Source organism: Panthera tigris, chromosome E2 (assembly GCF_018350195.1).
Source record: "Panthera tigris isolate Pti1 chromosome E2, P.tigris_Pti1_mat1.1, whole genome shotgun sequence".
NCBI classification, from domain to species: Eukaryota; Metazoa; Chordata; class Mammalia; order Carnivora; family Felidae; genus Panthera; species Panthera tigris.
Window position 1 is genome coordinate 3,006,316 of NC_056674.1, and position 13,856 is coordinate 3,020,171.

General features: G+C 55.9%; 1 protein-coding gene across 1 annotated transcript; it reads left to right on the forward strand.

The window, feature by feature from the left end:
- Positions 1-7,018: 7,018 nt before the first annotated feature.
- CE2H19orf85 (chromosome E2 C19orf85 homolog) lies at positions 7,019-12,397 on the forward strand. Its single transcript, XM_042970056.1, has 2 exons — positions 7,019-7,191; positions 11,941-12,397. Exons 1-2 carry the CDS (start codon positions 7,019-7,021, stop codon positions 12,395-12,397), a joined length of 630 nt encoding a protein of 209 aa, XP_042825990.1.
- The last annotated feature ends 1,459 nt before the right edge of the window (positions 12,398-13,856 follow it).

Sequence of the window (13,856 nt, forward strand, 5' to 3'; positions counted from 1 at the left end):
CGTGGGAGTTGTAGTCCTCCCCGGACCTCGACGGCCCGGTCGTTTCGGCGGTGTCCGAAGTCAGCTCAAGGCCCGGGAAGACCCGCCCGGAGGCGGGGTCTCACGTTCCCCGTGTTTTACTACCGATTCCCTCTCGTCTCGTCTGTCCTAGAATTGCTCTCCAGCTGCGCGGTTTCCGAACGGGCCTAGCCCATCAAGGGTGTGGTCATTCCTGGCCTGACCGCCACGCCCAGTCCCTGGATCTCTAAAATTTCCCTGCCGGGGAAACTGAGGCCCGCAGGGCTTCTGTTCACACCCACACCCCCACCCTGCAGAGGTCCCACGTGCACGCAGTTCCCGGGAGTGTGCGGTTGTCCCGGGAAGCTGGACCCTGCTGTGCTTGCTCCTTGGAGGCCTGGGGGCTTAGGGAACCACTGAGTTGTCCCGGATCCCCTCTCCCTCCTTTCCAAGTCACCCCACCACGGCTTCAGCCTTGGTGACTTCTGCATGTCACCCAACAGTCTCTCAGCCTTGACACTAGTGACGCTTGGGCCAGATTGTTCTTTGTTTTGAGGGCCGTCCTGTGCACCGTAGGGTGGTTAGCAGCGCCCCTGTCCCTGACCTCCACCTTCTCTCCAGGGGATACTAGCCCCGTCCAACTAGATCAGGCATCTTATCCAGCCCAGTCCCTCTGAACCCCTCTCCCCCACCTGGCCAGCCAGATGAACCATTCATCCCAGAGGACAGAGCTGGGAGTGGGGACTGCAGGCTTTGAAGGCAGCCCAAACCTACCTGACCCTTCCCAGGGACCTAGGCTATTACCCGTGCCCCAAAGTCCTGTGTGCATGGGAGGTTGTCCCTCTCTATCCCCATCCTAAATCTGTCAGCCAAAAAAAAGTTGATAAGGGCGACACATACACACACTTCCAGAGAAAGGCAGCCCCACCCTCACTGGTAGTCAAAGGAGAAGAGAAACCCTGGAAGTAAGTGGGGAACCTGGACCTTTCCCTCGTCCTCACACTAGACGCCCCCCCCCCCCCAACCAACCCTGCCAGCCATACTGTGGGTGGTGGGAGGTGTGTCCTGGGCTTCTGGAACAGTCCAGCTCCAAGGTGGTCCAACAAGGACTAGAGTCTTTTTGATCACAGGGTGGGGAAGGGCTCAGGCCCCACTCGCTGTGCCCGCACCAATGCTCCTGGTCCCCACATGCTTAAGCCCTCCAACCCACATCCCTTCCCTCTGGAAGGAGAAGGTGTGTGGTGTTGGGCTGAGTGGACACTGGATCGTGGTTTGGGCCATTCGGTCCGTTGCCTTGGTAATGGCGCCACCTGCGCTTAGAGAGGAGAGGATTAGGGGCTGGGGTGGGGGCTGTCCTGGAGCACCGGTCTCCCCCTGACACGCAACAGGAGGTATCTGGACCAAAGACAGGATTCCCAGGGCCAAAGACTAAAAGTAAAATATCCATTTTCACCCTAGTGCAGGAGGAGAGCAGAGATGCATTTTAAGCGGGGGGGGGGGGGGGGGGGGGGGGGGGGGGGCTGGGGTGTGGGCAGGAGCCAAGAGGGCTGGCCTGTTTCTCCCACAGACTAAGGATGCTCCTTTTTGACATCTTTTGTGGCTCCCATGGGTGCCCAGCCAGCCCTGCCCGAATGGGCCTCTTTCCAGGGAAGGGGTGTTATCCTCACTTCAATGCGGGGCGGGGGTGGGGGTGGTGAGAGGAGGGGGTGGCAAATAGAGGCCCTCTAAAGTCTCTTGGCCAGACACAGGACCAGGAAGTGATATACATCCTACAGCCAGGAAGTGATTCCTGTAACCCGGAAGTGATTTACTGAGGGTGTCTCCAGCCCCAGAGTCTACCCGCCCCCACCCAAGCCCTATCTGGCAGGTCCCCACATGCGTGGTCATGGCCCAGTGCATGGGAGCCAGAGGAGCCTCCCCGCCCATCCCTGGGGGAACCAGGGCTGACACCAGGTCACACAGTCCCATCTGTACCTAGAAAACAGATTCCGGGGGTGCCTGGGTGGCTCAGTCGGTTAAGCGCCTGACTGCGGGTTTCGTCTCAGGTCATGATCTCACGGTTTGGTGAGTTCCAGCCCCGCACCAGGCTCTGCGCTGGCAGTGTGGGGGGGCCCTGCTTGGGAATCTCTGTCTCCCTCTCTCTGCCCCTCCCCCACTTGCGCTGTCCCTGTCTCTCTCAAAATAAATAAATAAACTTAAAAAAATAAAAGTAAAAAGGAAAGAAAACAGATTCATCTGTTTTAAGTACAGAAATGTGGCCAGAGACAGATACACACTAACTGCCCTCCCCAGGAGTGGCCGCCACTTTCCGTGATGATCCCCAATGACCCATGTCCTTGTACACCAAGTGCCTTTTCTTCAGGTGGCCTGCGGACATGATGGATGGCACTCCTGCGATAGGTTATGTGATTTGGCAAAGGTGAAGGGATTTTGGCAAGTGCAATCAAGGCTCCCCATCAGCTGATGTTAATCAAAAGGAAATGTAATGATTAATCTTACGTGTCCACCAACTGAACCACAGGATGCCCAGGTATCTGGTGAAACACGATTTCCGGGCGTGTCTGCCAAGGTGTTTCCGGAAGAGATTAGCATTTGCATAAGTAGACTGAGTAAAGCCAACGGCCCTCCCCAGGGTGGGTGGGCATCACCCAATCCACGGCGGTCCTGACTAGAACAAAAGGGCAGAAGGTTGGATTCCCTCTCTACCTGACTGAGCCGGGAACGTGGATCTTTGCCGGCCCTCTGCGCTTCTGGTTCTCAGACCTTCAGACCCACGCTGGGATCCACACCATGGACTGTCTGGTTCTTAAGACTTGGAACCACACCACCGGCTTTCCTGGGCTCCAGCACACTGATGGCAGATCATGGGACTTCTCAGCCTCCATAATGGCACAAGCCAATACCTTATAGTAAATCTCTTTATATATAAAATATATATAACATCTCTGTGTGTCTCTGACTGTATGTATAGATAGAATAGATACAGATAGCTGTAGATATAGATACAGATGATGTAGATACAGGTAGATATGGATCCTATTAGTTTTGCTTCCCCGAAGAACCCTAACACGGGAAGGTTGTTCCGGGTGGGCCTGATATAATCAGGCAAACTTTAAAACTGGGTCTAGAAGTCAGAGATGTGAAACATCAGTGATTTTCCTGCTGGCCTTGAAGCCATCCACCTCCACGAATTCTATAGATGTGAGGAAATGAATACTTCCCTGTGAACCTAGAAGAGGACCCGAACCCCAGATGAGACTGCAGCCCCGCCTACATCTTGATTGCAGCCTCGCAAGGCCCTGAGCAGAGGACCCAGTGAGCCGTGGTGCCTGGACTCCTGACCCATGCAAACTGGGAGAAAATTAGTATACGCTGTTCCATGCCATGGTATTTGCGGGGGTTTGCTACACAGCATAGATAACTAATACACTTCTGTGTTACTTTGCTAGGGCCACCCTAACAAAGTCCCACAGGCGGGGTGGCTTAAGCAACAGAAATTTATTTTCTTACATTTCCAGAGACTAGAAGTCCAAGATCAAGGTGTGGGCAGGGTTGGTTTCTCCTGAGGCCTCTGTCCTTGGCTTGTAGACATCTGTCTTCTCCTCGTGTCTTCACATGGTCTACCTGTACCTGTCTGTATCCAAATCTCCTCTTCTTATAAGGACACCAGGCAAATTGGATTAGGCTCAGACATATGACTTCATTTTAACTTAATCACCTCTTCAAAGCCCTTATCTCTGGGGCACCTGGGTGGCTCAGTTGGTTAAGTGTCCGACTTCAGCTCAGGTCATGATCTCTTAGTCTGTGAGTTTGAGCCCCGTGTCCGGCTCTGTGCTGACAGCTCAGAGCCTGGAGCCTACTTCAGATTCTGTCTCCCTCTCTCCCTGCCCCTCCCCACCTCTCTCTCTCAAAAATAAACATTTTTAAAAAATAAAGACCTTATTTCTGAACACAGTCACATTTTGAGATATGGGGGTTAGGACTTCAACAGACGAATTTGGGGAGTCACAATTTAGCCCATAACATCCCTCTTCTCAGAAGAAAACATGGGAAATAAATATAATAGTGTTGGCCTCTCAGAGTTCTGGGTTGGAAACACCAGGAACCTGCCACCTGTACATTTTCACAATAAATTTTAAGGGAACCAGAGTCCCTCTGGGACTAGGTGGAGAGGTGGGAGATGAGCACAATGGGGGCAAGGACAGACAAGTTTTGCCTGGGCTCCTGGCCTGGCCCTGACATCTCAGCTTCTCGATTCCCCCTCCCCATATTGGAGGGGGGTTTAGGAGTGGGGTCTCCACATTCTAGGTGTAAAGACAGCAAAGGAAGTTTGGGGCAGGGCCCTGAGGTCTCGACGCTACCCCTACATTGAACTCAGCATGGCCCTCGTCACTCTTACCTTCAAAACCCAACTCCTACTTGGCCTACAAAGCCCTTCAGGTCTGGCCCCTGTCCCCTTCTCCGACTTCACCTCCTCCTATCCTTCCCTCTCTCTCACCTCATTCAAGCTTGCTCCTGCCTCAGGGCCTTTGCATGCCCTGTGCCCTTTGCCTGGGAAGCTCCTGGCTGCCCCCTCTTCCGCTCAGGTTGCAGGACAATTGTCACCTTCTCAGAGAGGGCTTCTCCATCTGAAGCAGGACGCTCCCCCATCCAGCATCCAACTTACTGTCCAGCACACCCTGAACCGGTCTTTTCTTGTTTGTCGGCATCTCACTCCCAGACTCCTCCAGGGACAGACTGTGCTAGTCTCGCTCACTGCTACATTCTCCGTCTACTGTAGGTGCTCAATAAATGTTTATGAAATAACCCGCCTCTAATTGCAAGGGCTGGGACGAGGGGAAGGGAGCCTGTGTATATACCTTGTAATAGCGGGAAGGGCGGGTCCTCAACAAACATCAGATGAAGCCAGTCCCCAGCTGTGGGTGACTCTTATCCACCACCAGAGAAGAGGAGGGGGGCCCAAGGGTGAGTGAGGGTGAGCCTGCTTCCGCACGGCCTCCCGGCCCTGCCTGGGATGTTGGCGCCCCCTGGTGGCGCGTCCCCAGGCCAGAGCCAGAACGGCCAGTGGCCCTACGTGTGTTCCCGACCCTGCCCGTCGGTGGGACAGGGCTGGCTAGCAGATGTCGCCCTCGGCTCCTGGTGGCATGGGTGCAAGCCCCCTCCTGGAGGTGGGCTAGCAAAGGTCGGGCCCCCGCCACGCAGTGGCGGCCGTCCTTGAGCCTGAGCGCTGACCTCCAATTCTCCAGAGACCCGGGGGTCCACTCCCTTAACAGCCCCCTGCCAAGCGACCTTCTGCGTTCCCCGCGGGGCCTGAAAGTAACAGGACGGGAAAGCTTCCAGGCGATTCCACAACACCACATGCGCGTCCAGGCTGTGCGCACACAGGCAAACACACACACACGACTTGCCCAGGCCAAGACAGAGATTGAGGAGGGAGGCCAAGCGGCCGCCCGCTGCTGGCACAGCCTGCCTGCCTGGTGGTCCCCGTCGGAGCCCTGCGCTGACCCCCTGCTGCTGGCCCTGCAGCAGACAGACCTGCCGTGCAAACACACGGTGTCGGGCCCACATTGAGCCACCTCCGGGTCTGGGCTCTGCCACTTAACTCGCAGCGTGAGCTAGAAGTCTCCGGCGCCTCTGGCAGCCGGAAAAGTCACGGGGTTGGGGGGGGGGGGGGGCGGATGGATTCTCCCTCCGCCGCCTCCAGATGGAACACCTTGATTTCAGCTCGTAAGGGCCGCCTCGGACTTCTGACCTCCAGAAGTGCAAGACAATCAGTGCACGTGGTTATGAGGCACTGGGTGTGCGTGAGTGTGTAGCCACAGGTGACCCGCACGCCCCCCAACGCGAACCTTCCGCGCGGCCCCCTCACAACAAGCGCCGCAGCACCTATCCCTACACCAGCCCAGACCAGGGTCCCCCCCACTCCGGCCAGCGCCCTTCCAGAGACAAGAGGACCCCCTTCCCACCCCCACCCCCGCCCCCGCCGGAGCCAGCCTCTCCACCCCGCCATGCCCCAGTCTGTCCTCTGCCTCCCCGAATACCAAGGGCCCCCCAGTCCCTCAGTAAAATGCCTTAAGGGAAACCACACACCCATGTTTTGTCTTCCCCTCCCACGGCCACAGCCAGGCTGCGCCAAAAAACAGTCCCTAGCGTCACCCACCTGAGCAACCAGCTGGGCCAGCACGTGTATCCTCCCCTCTCCCCTACTCACTAGCCGCTCTGGCGGAAAGTCAGAGTTTGGGGATCAACCCTCTTGCACAGAAGCCAGCCCTTCCGGCTGGCTGGAGGCCTTGGGCACAGGCAAGCCCTGCTCTCTGAGCCTCAGTTTCCCCAGGAGGTTGGGCCCGGGGCACAGAGAGGCAGGGAGGCCCAGGCAGGTGCGTCTGGAGGTAGGTGGGCAGAGTCGGTGTCCAAGCGTCGGGCTCCACAGCTGAAGGCTTCCGGCAGCCCTCCCGAAGGTCATCTCCCCCTCCCTCCCAGCCTGCACCCAAGCCTCCTGCCGCCCCCTCCCCTCCCCTCCCCTCCAATTAAAGGTCCTCAACGCTAATCGCTGCCGGTTGACTCAGCCCCTGGCCTCGCTTCCCTAACGAGGCCTTTGTCCCCTTAATTGGCTATCTCCAGGCGCCTTTCTCTGCCCCCCACCATGCTGCCCTGTCCCATATCCCAGGTCCAACTATGTGCTAATTGGGCCCCTGGGGGGCACACATAAAGCACCCCCCCCCCTCACCTTCCTATATCAGCCTCCACCCGCGGGCTCCTCAAAGCTCAGCATCCAGCCTCCAGGAGGTGGGGATGAGGCACTGGAGGGAGGGCCTGCCCTAATTCTCGGGGCCCTGTCTCCTCCAACCAGAGCGGTGGCCCCCCTCCAGGGTCGGCCTACCCTGCCCAGAGCCCTCTCTCCTCCTGTCTGCCTCCCCAGCCCCGAGCCCCCAGCCCCGGCTGCTCCCCTCTCCTCAGATGTGGAAGCAGCTTTCTGACCAGCAGCAATACCGTGGAGGGGCTATTCCAGATCACCCCAGCCATGCACCCCGGGGCCCCCACAGCCTCTGGGGGCTCTGAGCCCAGCCCTCGGGAGCTGTGTGCCTTCGTGAGTGGGGCAGCCGCCCACGTGCTACGCGCCCTACACCCTCGGAGGACCCGGCCCCCCAAAAGGAGGCCCAACCACAGGAGGTTTCTGCACAACCAGATCTGCAGGTGAGGAGGGGTGGAGGGTGGGAGATGGGCAGAGGGGGAGGGGTCGGGGTCAGACACCTCAGAGGCGGGGAGACCAGGCTCAGACAGAACAGAGAGAAGGGGACCCCAGGGCTGGACGCAATCAACACTCAGGATGCGTTTATTGAGCATAGACTGTGGGCCAGGCCCGAGATCCATTAGCGCAAGGCGGACAAAATTCCCTGCCTTCATAGAGCTTGTGTTCCAGCAGGAAGGTGGCCGGCAAGGGACAGCCACATAATGTCAGTGAGACAGTATGACGCTACATGGACCAACCTTGGAAAGCTGATCGATCCCGTGTGAAAGAAGCCAGACACAAAAGGCCACCTGTTGTATGATTCCATTTGTGTGAAATGTCTAGAACAGGCAGAGCCAGAAAGCGGGGTAGCGGGGCCAGAGGAGGCACCTCTGGAGGCAAGTGGGGGTGGTGCGTGATTGGCAGGGGGTTCATGGTTTCTTCCCGGGGCGACGAAAAGTTCTGGAACTAATTAGAGGTGGTAGTTGCACACTGTGAATGTCCTAAATGCCACTGAACTGCACGTGTAAAGGGGTTCAGTTATGTGAATTTCACTTCAATTTTTTAAAATGATATGGCATGTTATAAGGTGATAAGTGCTATGGAGGGCATGCGGGGGTGGGGGAAGGACTGGGTAAGGTGTCAGGGAAGGCTCGGCTGAGAAGGTGCCAACAGAGCCAAGACCTGACTGAAGCCAGAGGATAAGACCTGTGGATGTCTGAGGGAAGAGCATTCCAGGCAAGGGGCAGCAAGTGCAAAGACCCTGAGGCAGGAACATCCCTGGAATGTTTGAGGACCAATGTGGCCAGAATAGGGTGAAAGGGGGACAGGGGGGAGGGAATTAGGTTCTAAAGAAACAGGAGCTCCCCCTTTAGCACTTGACCATCCAACTTCTTGGCCTTTGCCCATCCTGTTCGCTTTGTGGGGCAATGTCCTTCGCCGTCTCTGGGAGTGTGGGTGGGAACCTCAGCCCCTCAGTTCTCTGCTCAAGCCTGTCCCCGCTCTCACACCCCGCCCAGCCCCATCCCACCCTAGCCTGTGCTCTCTCCTCACTCTGTGACAGTGACCATTTTTTGAGCACTTTCAGGTGTCAGGTACACCACACTGAGGCTTTGACATATAATATGTCACTTAATGCTCCCAAGAGACCTGCACAGTAGGTTGACTTTGTCCTCACATTGCAGACAAGGAGTCTCATCATGGTGATAGTGATGGTGGTGATAATAATGGTGATGATGGTGGTGATCAACACTCATATGTGCCGGGTGCTTGTTCTAAGTACTTTAGTGGTAACTGGTAATACTCACTCACAATGAACAGGAACTCATTAATCCCCCATAGTAACCCCAGGAAGTAGATGTTATTACAATCCCCATTTCTCAAAGAGGAAACTGAGGCACAGAGAGACGAAGTTACTCGTCCAAGGACCTGCTTTTCTGCAAGTAGGTTGTTCCTCCCAGCCAGCCAGAATCTTGTCCCAGGAGGTCTTGGAACCAAATTTGAGCAAATAGGTGCCTCGTCCAGCCTAACTCCTGCCTCCACACTGCAAACCCCCTTCCACCAGAATGCCCAGCCCTGACCAGCCCAGAATGTTCACCACCACCACTCTACAAACCCATTATCGAAGAGGAAAACATGCATCTCCCCAAACACGGTCCAGCCCTTCGTCCCAGAGCGAGCCTTCTAACTCCTCCCCAGCCCCCCTTGTCAACCACTTCAAGGACCCCTCCCCATCTGCAGCCCCAACCTGGAGGGCTCCCTGCTCACTCCCAGTCTGGACCCCGTGCTAATGCCTGTCTCTCACCTCCCAGGTCCCCCCTCTACCCTCCCCAGCTCAGCTTCCCCACTCCCCAGGGCCAGCTTCTCTCCTATAGCATCCCAGATATTCCCACCCCCACGCCTGGCCCTGCCACATACTCCCCAGAGACCCAGGCCACCCACGAGGCGGCACAGGCAGCTATGGAGTATATTCCCCTGAGCGCCCGGGCTCACCCTGAGAAAATCCAGGTCAGAGGCAAACTACCTTCAGCATCTTCCCACCCACGTCCTCCTCCTCCTCCTCCCCCCAGGTCCCCTCAGGCCCTGCCCCCTCAGGAGCCCCCCTCCCACCCTGGACATGGATTTTTGGCTTTTCGTTGTGAAGGATTTCCAGCCCACAGAAACGTCACGACAGTTGTCTGACGCAGCAGGCCAGCGGCATCTGGTCTGCATCTGGACCCCAGACCAGCAGCGTCAGCACCTCAGCATGGCGTGGCGATGTGCCAGAAACACAGCTTCTTGGACGCCACCCCGGGGCCTGCAGAACCCAAAGTTCCGGGGCCCAAGGACCTGTGTTCCCATCAGCCCTCCGGGTGTTAGGCCGGGCACTCAAGTTTGAGAAATGCTGCCACTCACGCACCACTGTTACACTTCACTGCCGATGACATCTTAGCCTACTTCCTTCACCTATCGTCCTAAAAGAGCTGTAGTAAGTCACAGACGTCATGACTCTTCGGCCCTAAGTGTCATTTATACTTAAGTTTGTTCAAATCAGCTCCCCCTTCTGCCCCTCCCATTCTCTGTCATTTAACCTGACCTGCCCTCTCTGAACTTTTCCCAGGGGCACTCAGAGTAGAACTATCCTCCTTAGCTCCAGAGACAGTTCCAGAATGTCAGCTCTTACTAACTTATTTCTAAGCCTATTTTCTTGTGGTAAAATATACACGACGTGAAATTCACCATTTCGAATATTTTAAAGCGGACGCTTCGTGGGTGTTTCCTACGTTCGTAATGTTTGGCGACCGATTACCTCTGTCTGGTTCCAGAACATTTTCATCACCCCCAAAGGAGATCCCATACCCATTAGTAGTAGGCAGTCACTCTCCACCCCTCCTTCCCCAGAACCTGACAGACACCAATCTGCTTTCTGTCTCTGGGGATTTGCCTATTGTGGACATTTCATGTAAACAGAAACATACAACATCAGACTCATTTTTATTTTTTTTAAATTTTTTTTAACGTTTATTTTTGAGACAGAGAGAGACAGAGCATGAACGGGGGAGGGTCAGAGAGAGAGGGAGACACAGAATCCGAAGCTGGCTTCAGGCTCTGAGCCATCAGCACAGAGCCCGATGCAGGGCTCGAAGTCACGAGCTGTGAGATCGTGACCTGACCCGAAGTCGGCCGCTCAACCGACTGAGCCACCCAGCCGCCCCCATCAGACTCCTTTTTAAATAAAACCTTTGGGGGAGAGGGGGCTGGGTGGCTCAGTCAGTTCAGTGTCCACCTTCGGCTCAGGTCACGATCTCACGGTTCGTGAGTTGGAGCCCCGCGACGGACTCTGTGCTGACAACTCGGAGCCTGGAGCCTGCTTCGGATTCTGTGTCTCCTTCTCTCTCTGCCCCTCTCCACTTGTGCTCTCTCAAAAATAAACAAAACTTAAAAAAAAAAAGGAAAAAAAAAAACTACAAGAAATGCACACATTGTCAGCATAGAGCTTGATGAACGCTCCCAAAAGGAACCCACTCGTGTAAGCAACACTCAGATCCAGGAACAGGGCACTTCTGGCCCCCGGAGGCCCTCATCGTGTCTCCTTCCCAGAAGCTGCCATCGTGATTTCTCTGTCACTGGGTCACCCCATTTAAAAAAAAAATTAATGTTTAGCTTTGAGAGACAGAAATCGACCTGCCAGAACCGAGCACCACAGGCTGGGCGGCTGAAACAACAGAAATTTACTTTCTCACCCAATCCGAGACCAGGTGCTGGCAGGGTGAGGCCTCTCTCCTTGGTTTGTAGGTGGCCTGTGTCTCCACGTGGTCTTCCCTCCACGGGCCCTAATCTCTCGTTGGATGAGAGACCACCCTCAGGGGTCTCCAGATACAGTCACATTCTAAGGTACTGGGGGCTAAAACTTCAACATACGAATTTTAGGGGGACAATACTGAGCCCATCGCTGTCAGATCCATCCATATAGTTCTTGAGGGATAGGAATGCTGGGTGGGGGAGGCCAGTGCAGTGGCAGCTGTAGTCATCCAGGTGGGAAATGCTGGCGACTTGAACCAAGAATTGCTGGAGATGAGAGGTGGGCAGATTTAAGAGCTCTGCCGGAAGTAGAAGTCACAGGGCATCAGTGTTACAGGTGCACCCCTAGCCCACAGTGCGCCTTTGTGTGAAAAACATTTGTTAAAGCATCCTTTCCTTCGGATGTTTTTTACTTTTCTCCCAAGTTTGTTTTTTTGAGAGAGAGAGAGAGCTAGCAGGGGGTGGGGGCGGGGGGGGGGTGGGGGCGGGCAGAGAGAGCGAATCCCAAGCAGGCTCTGAACTGTCAGTACAGAGCCGGAAGCGGGGCTCAAACTCACAAACCGTGAGACCATGCGTGACCGGAGTCGAAATCAAGAGTCAGACGCTTAACCGACGAGCCACCCAGGCGCCCCCGTTTTTCACTTTTATATGTTGGAATGTGGCCATAATAAATGTAAATGACAAAAGACGTGCATTATAGCGGAACTGGACTTGCTGCCTTGTGCAGTACACAAACCCCACAGCCGTTCAGGGCTCCCCTATGAACGGGATTGGAAAAACTGAATTGTCAGACTCAAGAAAATGGACCCAGGGGCGGGGAGACTAGCACGGAGAAAAAAGATGGAGAGGAAAGGAAGAGGGAAACCACTCCCGGGAGGGCAAACAGGAGGCGAATGCTTGACGGCCACACAGCTCATATGTCTGTCTCTCTGCAGGCAGTTTGCCAACATTGAGGCTGCCACCCAGCGCCTGGCCCTGTCTATCCTGTCTCAGAAGGCACCTCCCCAGAGACCGCCACCCCGAAGGCCGCCCCCGCCGCCTCCGTCCCCCTTCCTGGGGGTGGCCTGTGCTGTGGCCCCCACTGAGGAGCCCTGCGCCAGCCCCGGCCCAAGTCTCGCCGCCCTGGACGCCTCCACCCTCGACCTCTTTGATGACATTGCACTCACCCCAGAGTGTCCCTCAGTGCCATCTGGTCTATCCCACTGTGCTTGGGGCCAGCCAGACCTGAGGCAGGCCTCACACTTCTATAACCGCCTGCCCCCTACCCCGAATGCACTGGAGGAAGTGGACGGGCTCTGGGCTCCTGAGGGGGACTGGGTGGGCAGGTGGGAGGTGCCTTGTGCCTGTCACTCTCAGGGAACCCCTGAGGGCTGGGGGAGCTGCTCCCCATGATGCCCAACCCACCCACCCCCACCCCGGGACAAATCAGAAGTCCCCTTCATGATAGCTCAGCAAACACCCCCAGGAACCCCTTGTCCCATCCACTCCCCTCCTGGAAGCCCCTGGGAACATGAATCAAGCCCAGACCCCCACCTATGACCACGGCCTCACAGGGCTCCCCGGTGCATGTCCCCCACTTCTGCCTCTGCCAGAGGTGCCCCTCACACTCTCCCACACCCCCAACTTCTCTCTTCTTTTTCCCCAGCCCCATCTTCTCAGTGTCTGCCACTCCAGTTCCCTCTCACCTTGGCTCATCTCTGCCTAATGTCTGGTCTTGTCTCATTTATTCTCAAATATGTACTGAGCACCTACTATGTGTCAGGCCCCATCTAGGTGCTGAGGATTCGGCAGTGAATAAACTGTTAAATAAACATTTAAGGGGCTTGGGGGGCAGGGCACAGGTAGGGTTGATCGACAATAAATGAATATGCCGGTACCTTTTTAAAATGCAACATAGGGGCGCCTGGGTGGCTCGGTCGGTTAAGCGTCCGACTTCGGCTCAGGTCATGATCTCGCGGTCCGTGAGTTCGAGCCCCGCGTCGGGCTCTGTGCTGACAGCTCAGAGCCTGGAGCCTGTTTCGGATTCTGTGTCTCCCTCTCTCTCTGCCCCTCCCCTGTTCATGCTCTGTCTCTCTCTGTCTCAAAAATAAATAAACGTTAAAAAAAATTTAAAAAAATGCAACATAAACTTCCAATTTCAGATTGGAATTAGTGCTGTGAAGAAAATAAAGCAGAGACCTGATGGAGTGGCTGTCTGACATCTGGTGCTCAGGGAAAGCCTTGAATGACAAGAAGGAGCTGGCTGAGAAAAGGTCTGGGGTTCTGGGCACAGGAGACAGAATGTGCAAAGGCCCTGAGGTGGCTGAAGCAGAGTAAGCAGGGGGATCGCGGTAAGAGATGAGGTCACAGAGATCAAAAAGGCCGACATGAATTGGGACTAGTTTGGATTTCATTCCGAGCTTTTTTCTCAACCCCATTCCCAAGCACAGAGTCTAAATATTACAAACGTCACCCTGGGAGGCAGGTGCAGTACAGATGGGGAAACTGAGACTGAGCGGGGTTGCAAAGACTTAAGTTCCCTTTCTTGTAAAGTGCTTGGGTCTCTTGATAAGTTTCTGACTCTTGACTCAAAGGCCAGCGTTGGAACCCCAGGCCTGCTTCCGCCCTGCGCACACCCCTCACTCCCTCTTTCTGGGCCTCAGGGGTCTCCTCTAGACCACAGGAGGGCGACCCACCGCCCCAGCTGGAATTCGCTGTCTCTGCACCCACCGAGCCGCTCTGTCCCGGGCCCGCCATTCACGCCCTTCCCGGCTCCCCATTGGTCGGACGCGCTGCCTTTCCGCCCCCTCCCACCGGCGGACCAATCACGCTCTCAGGATGGACATCTTGCCCGGCACCGCCCCTCCGAGGA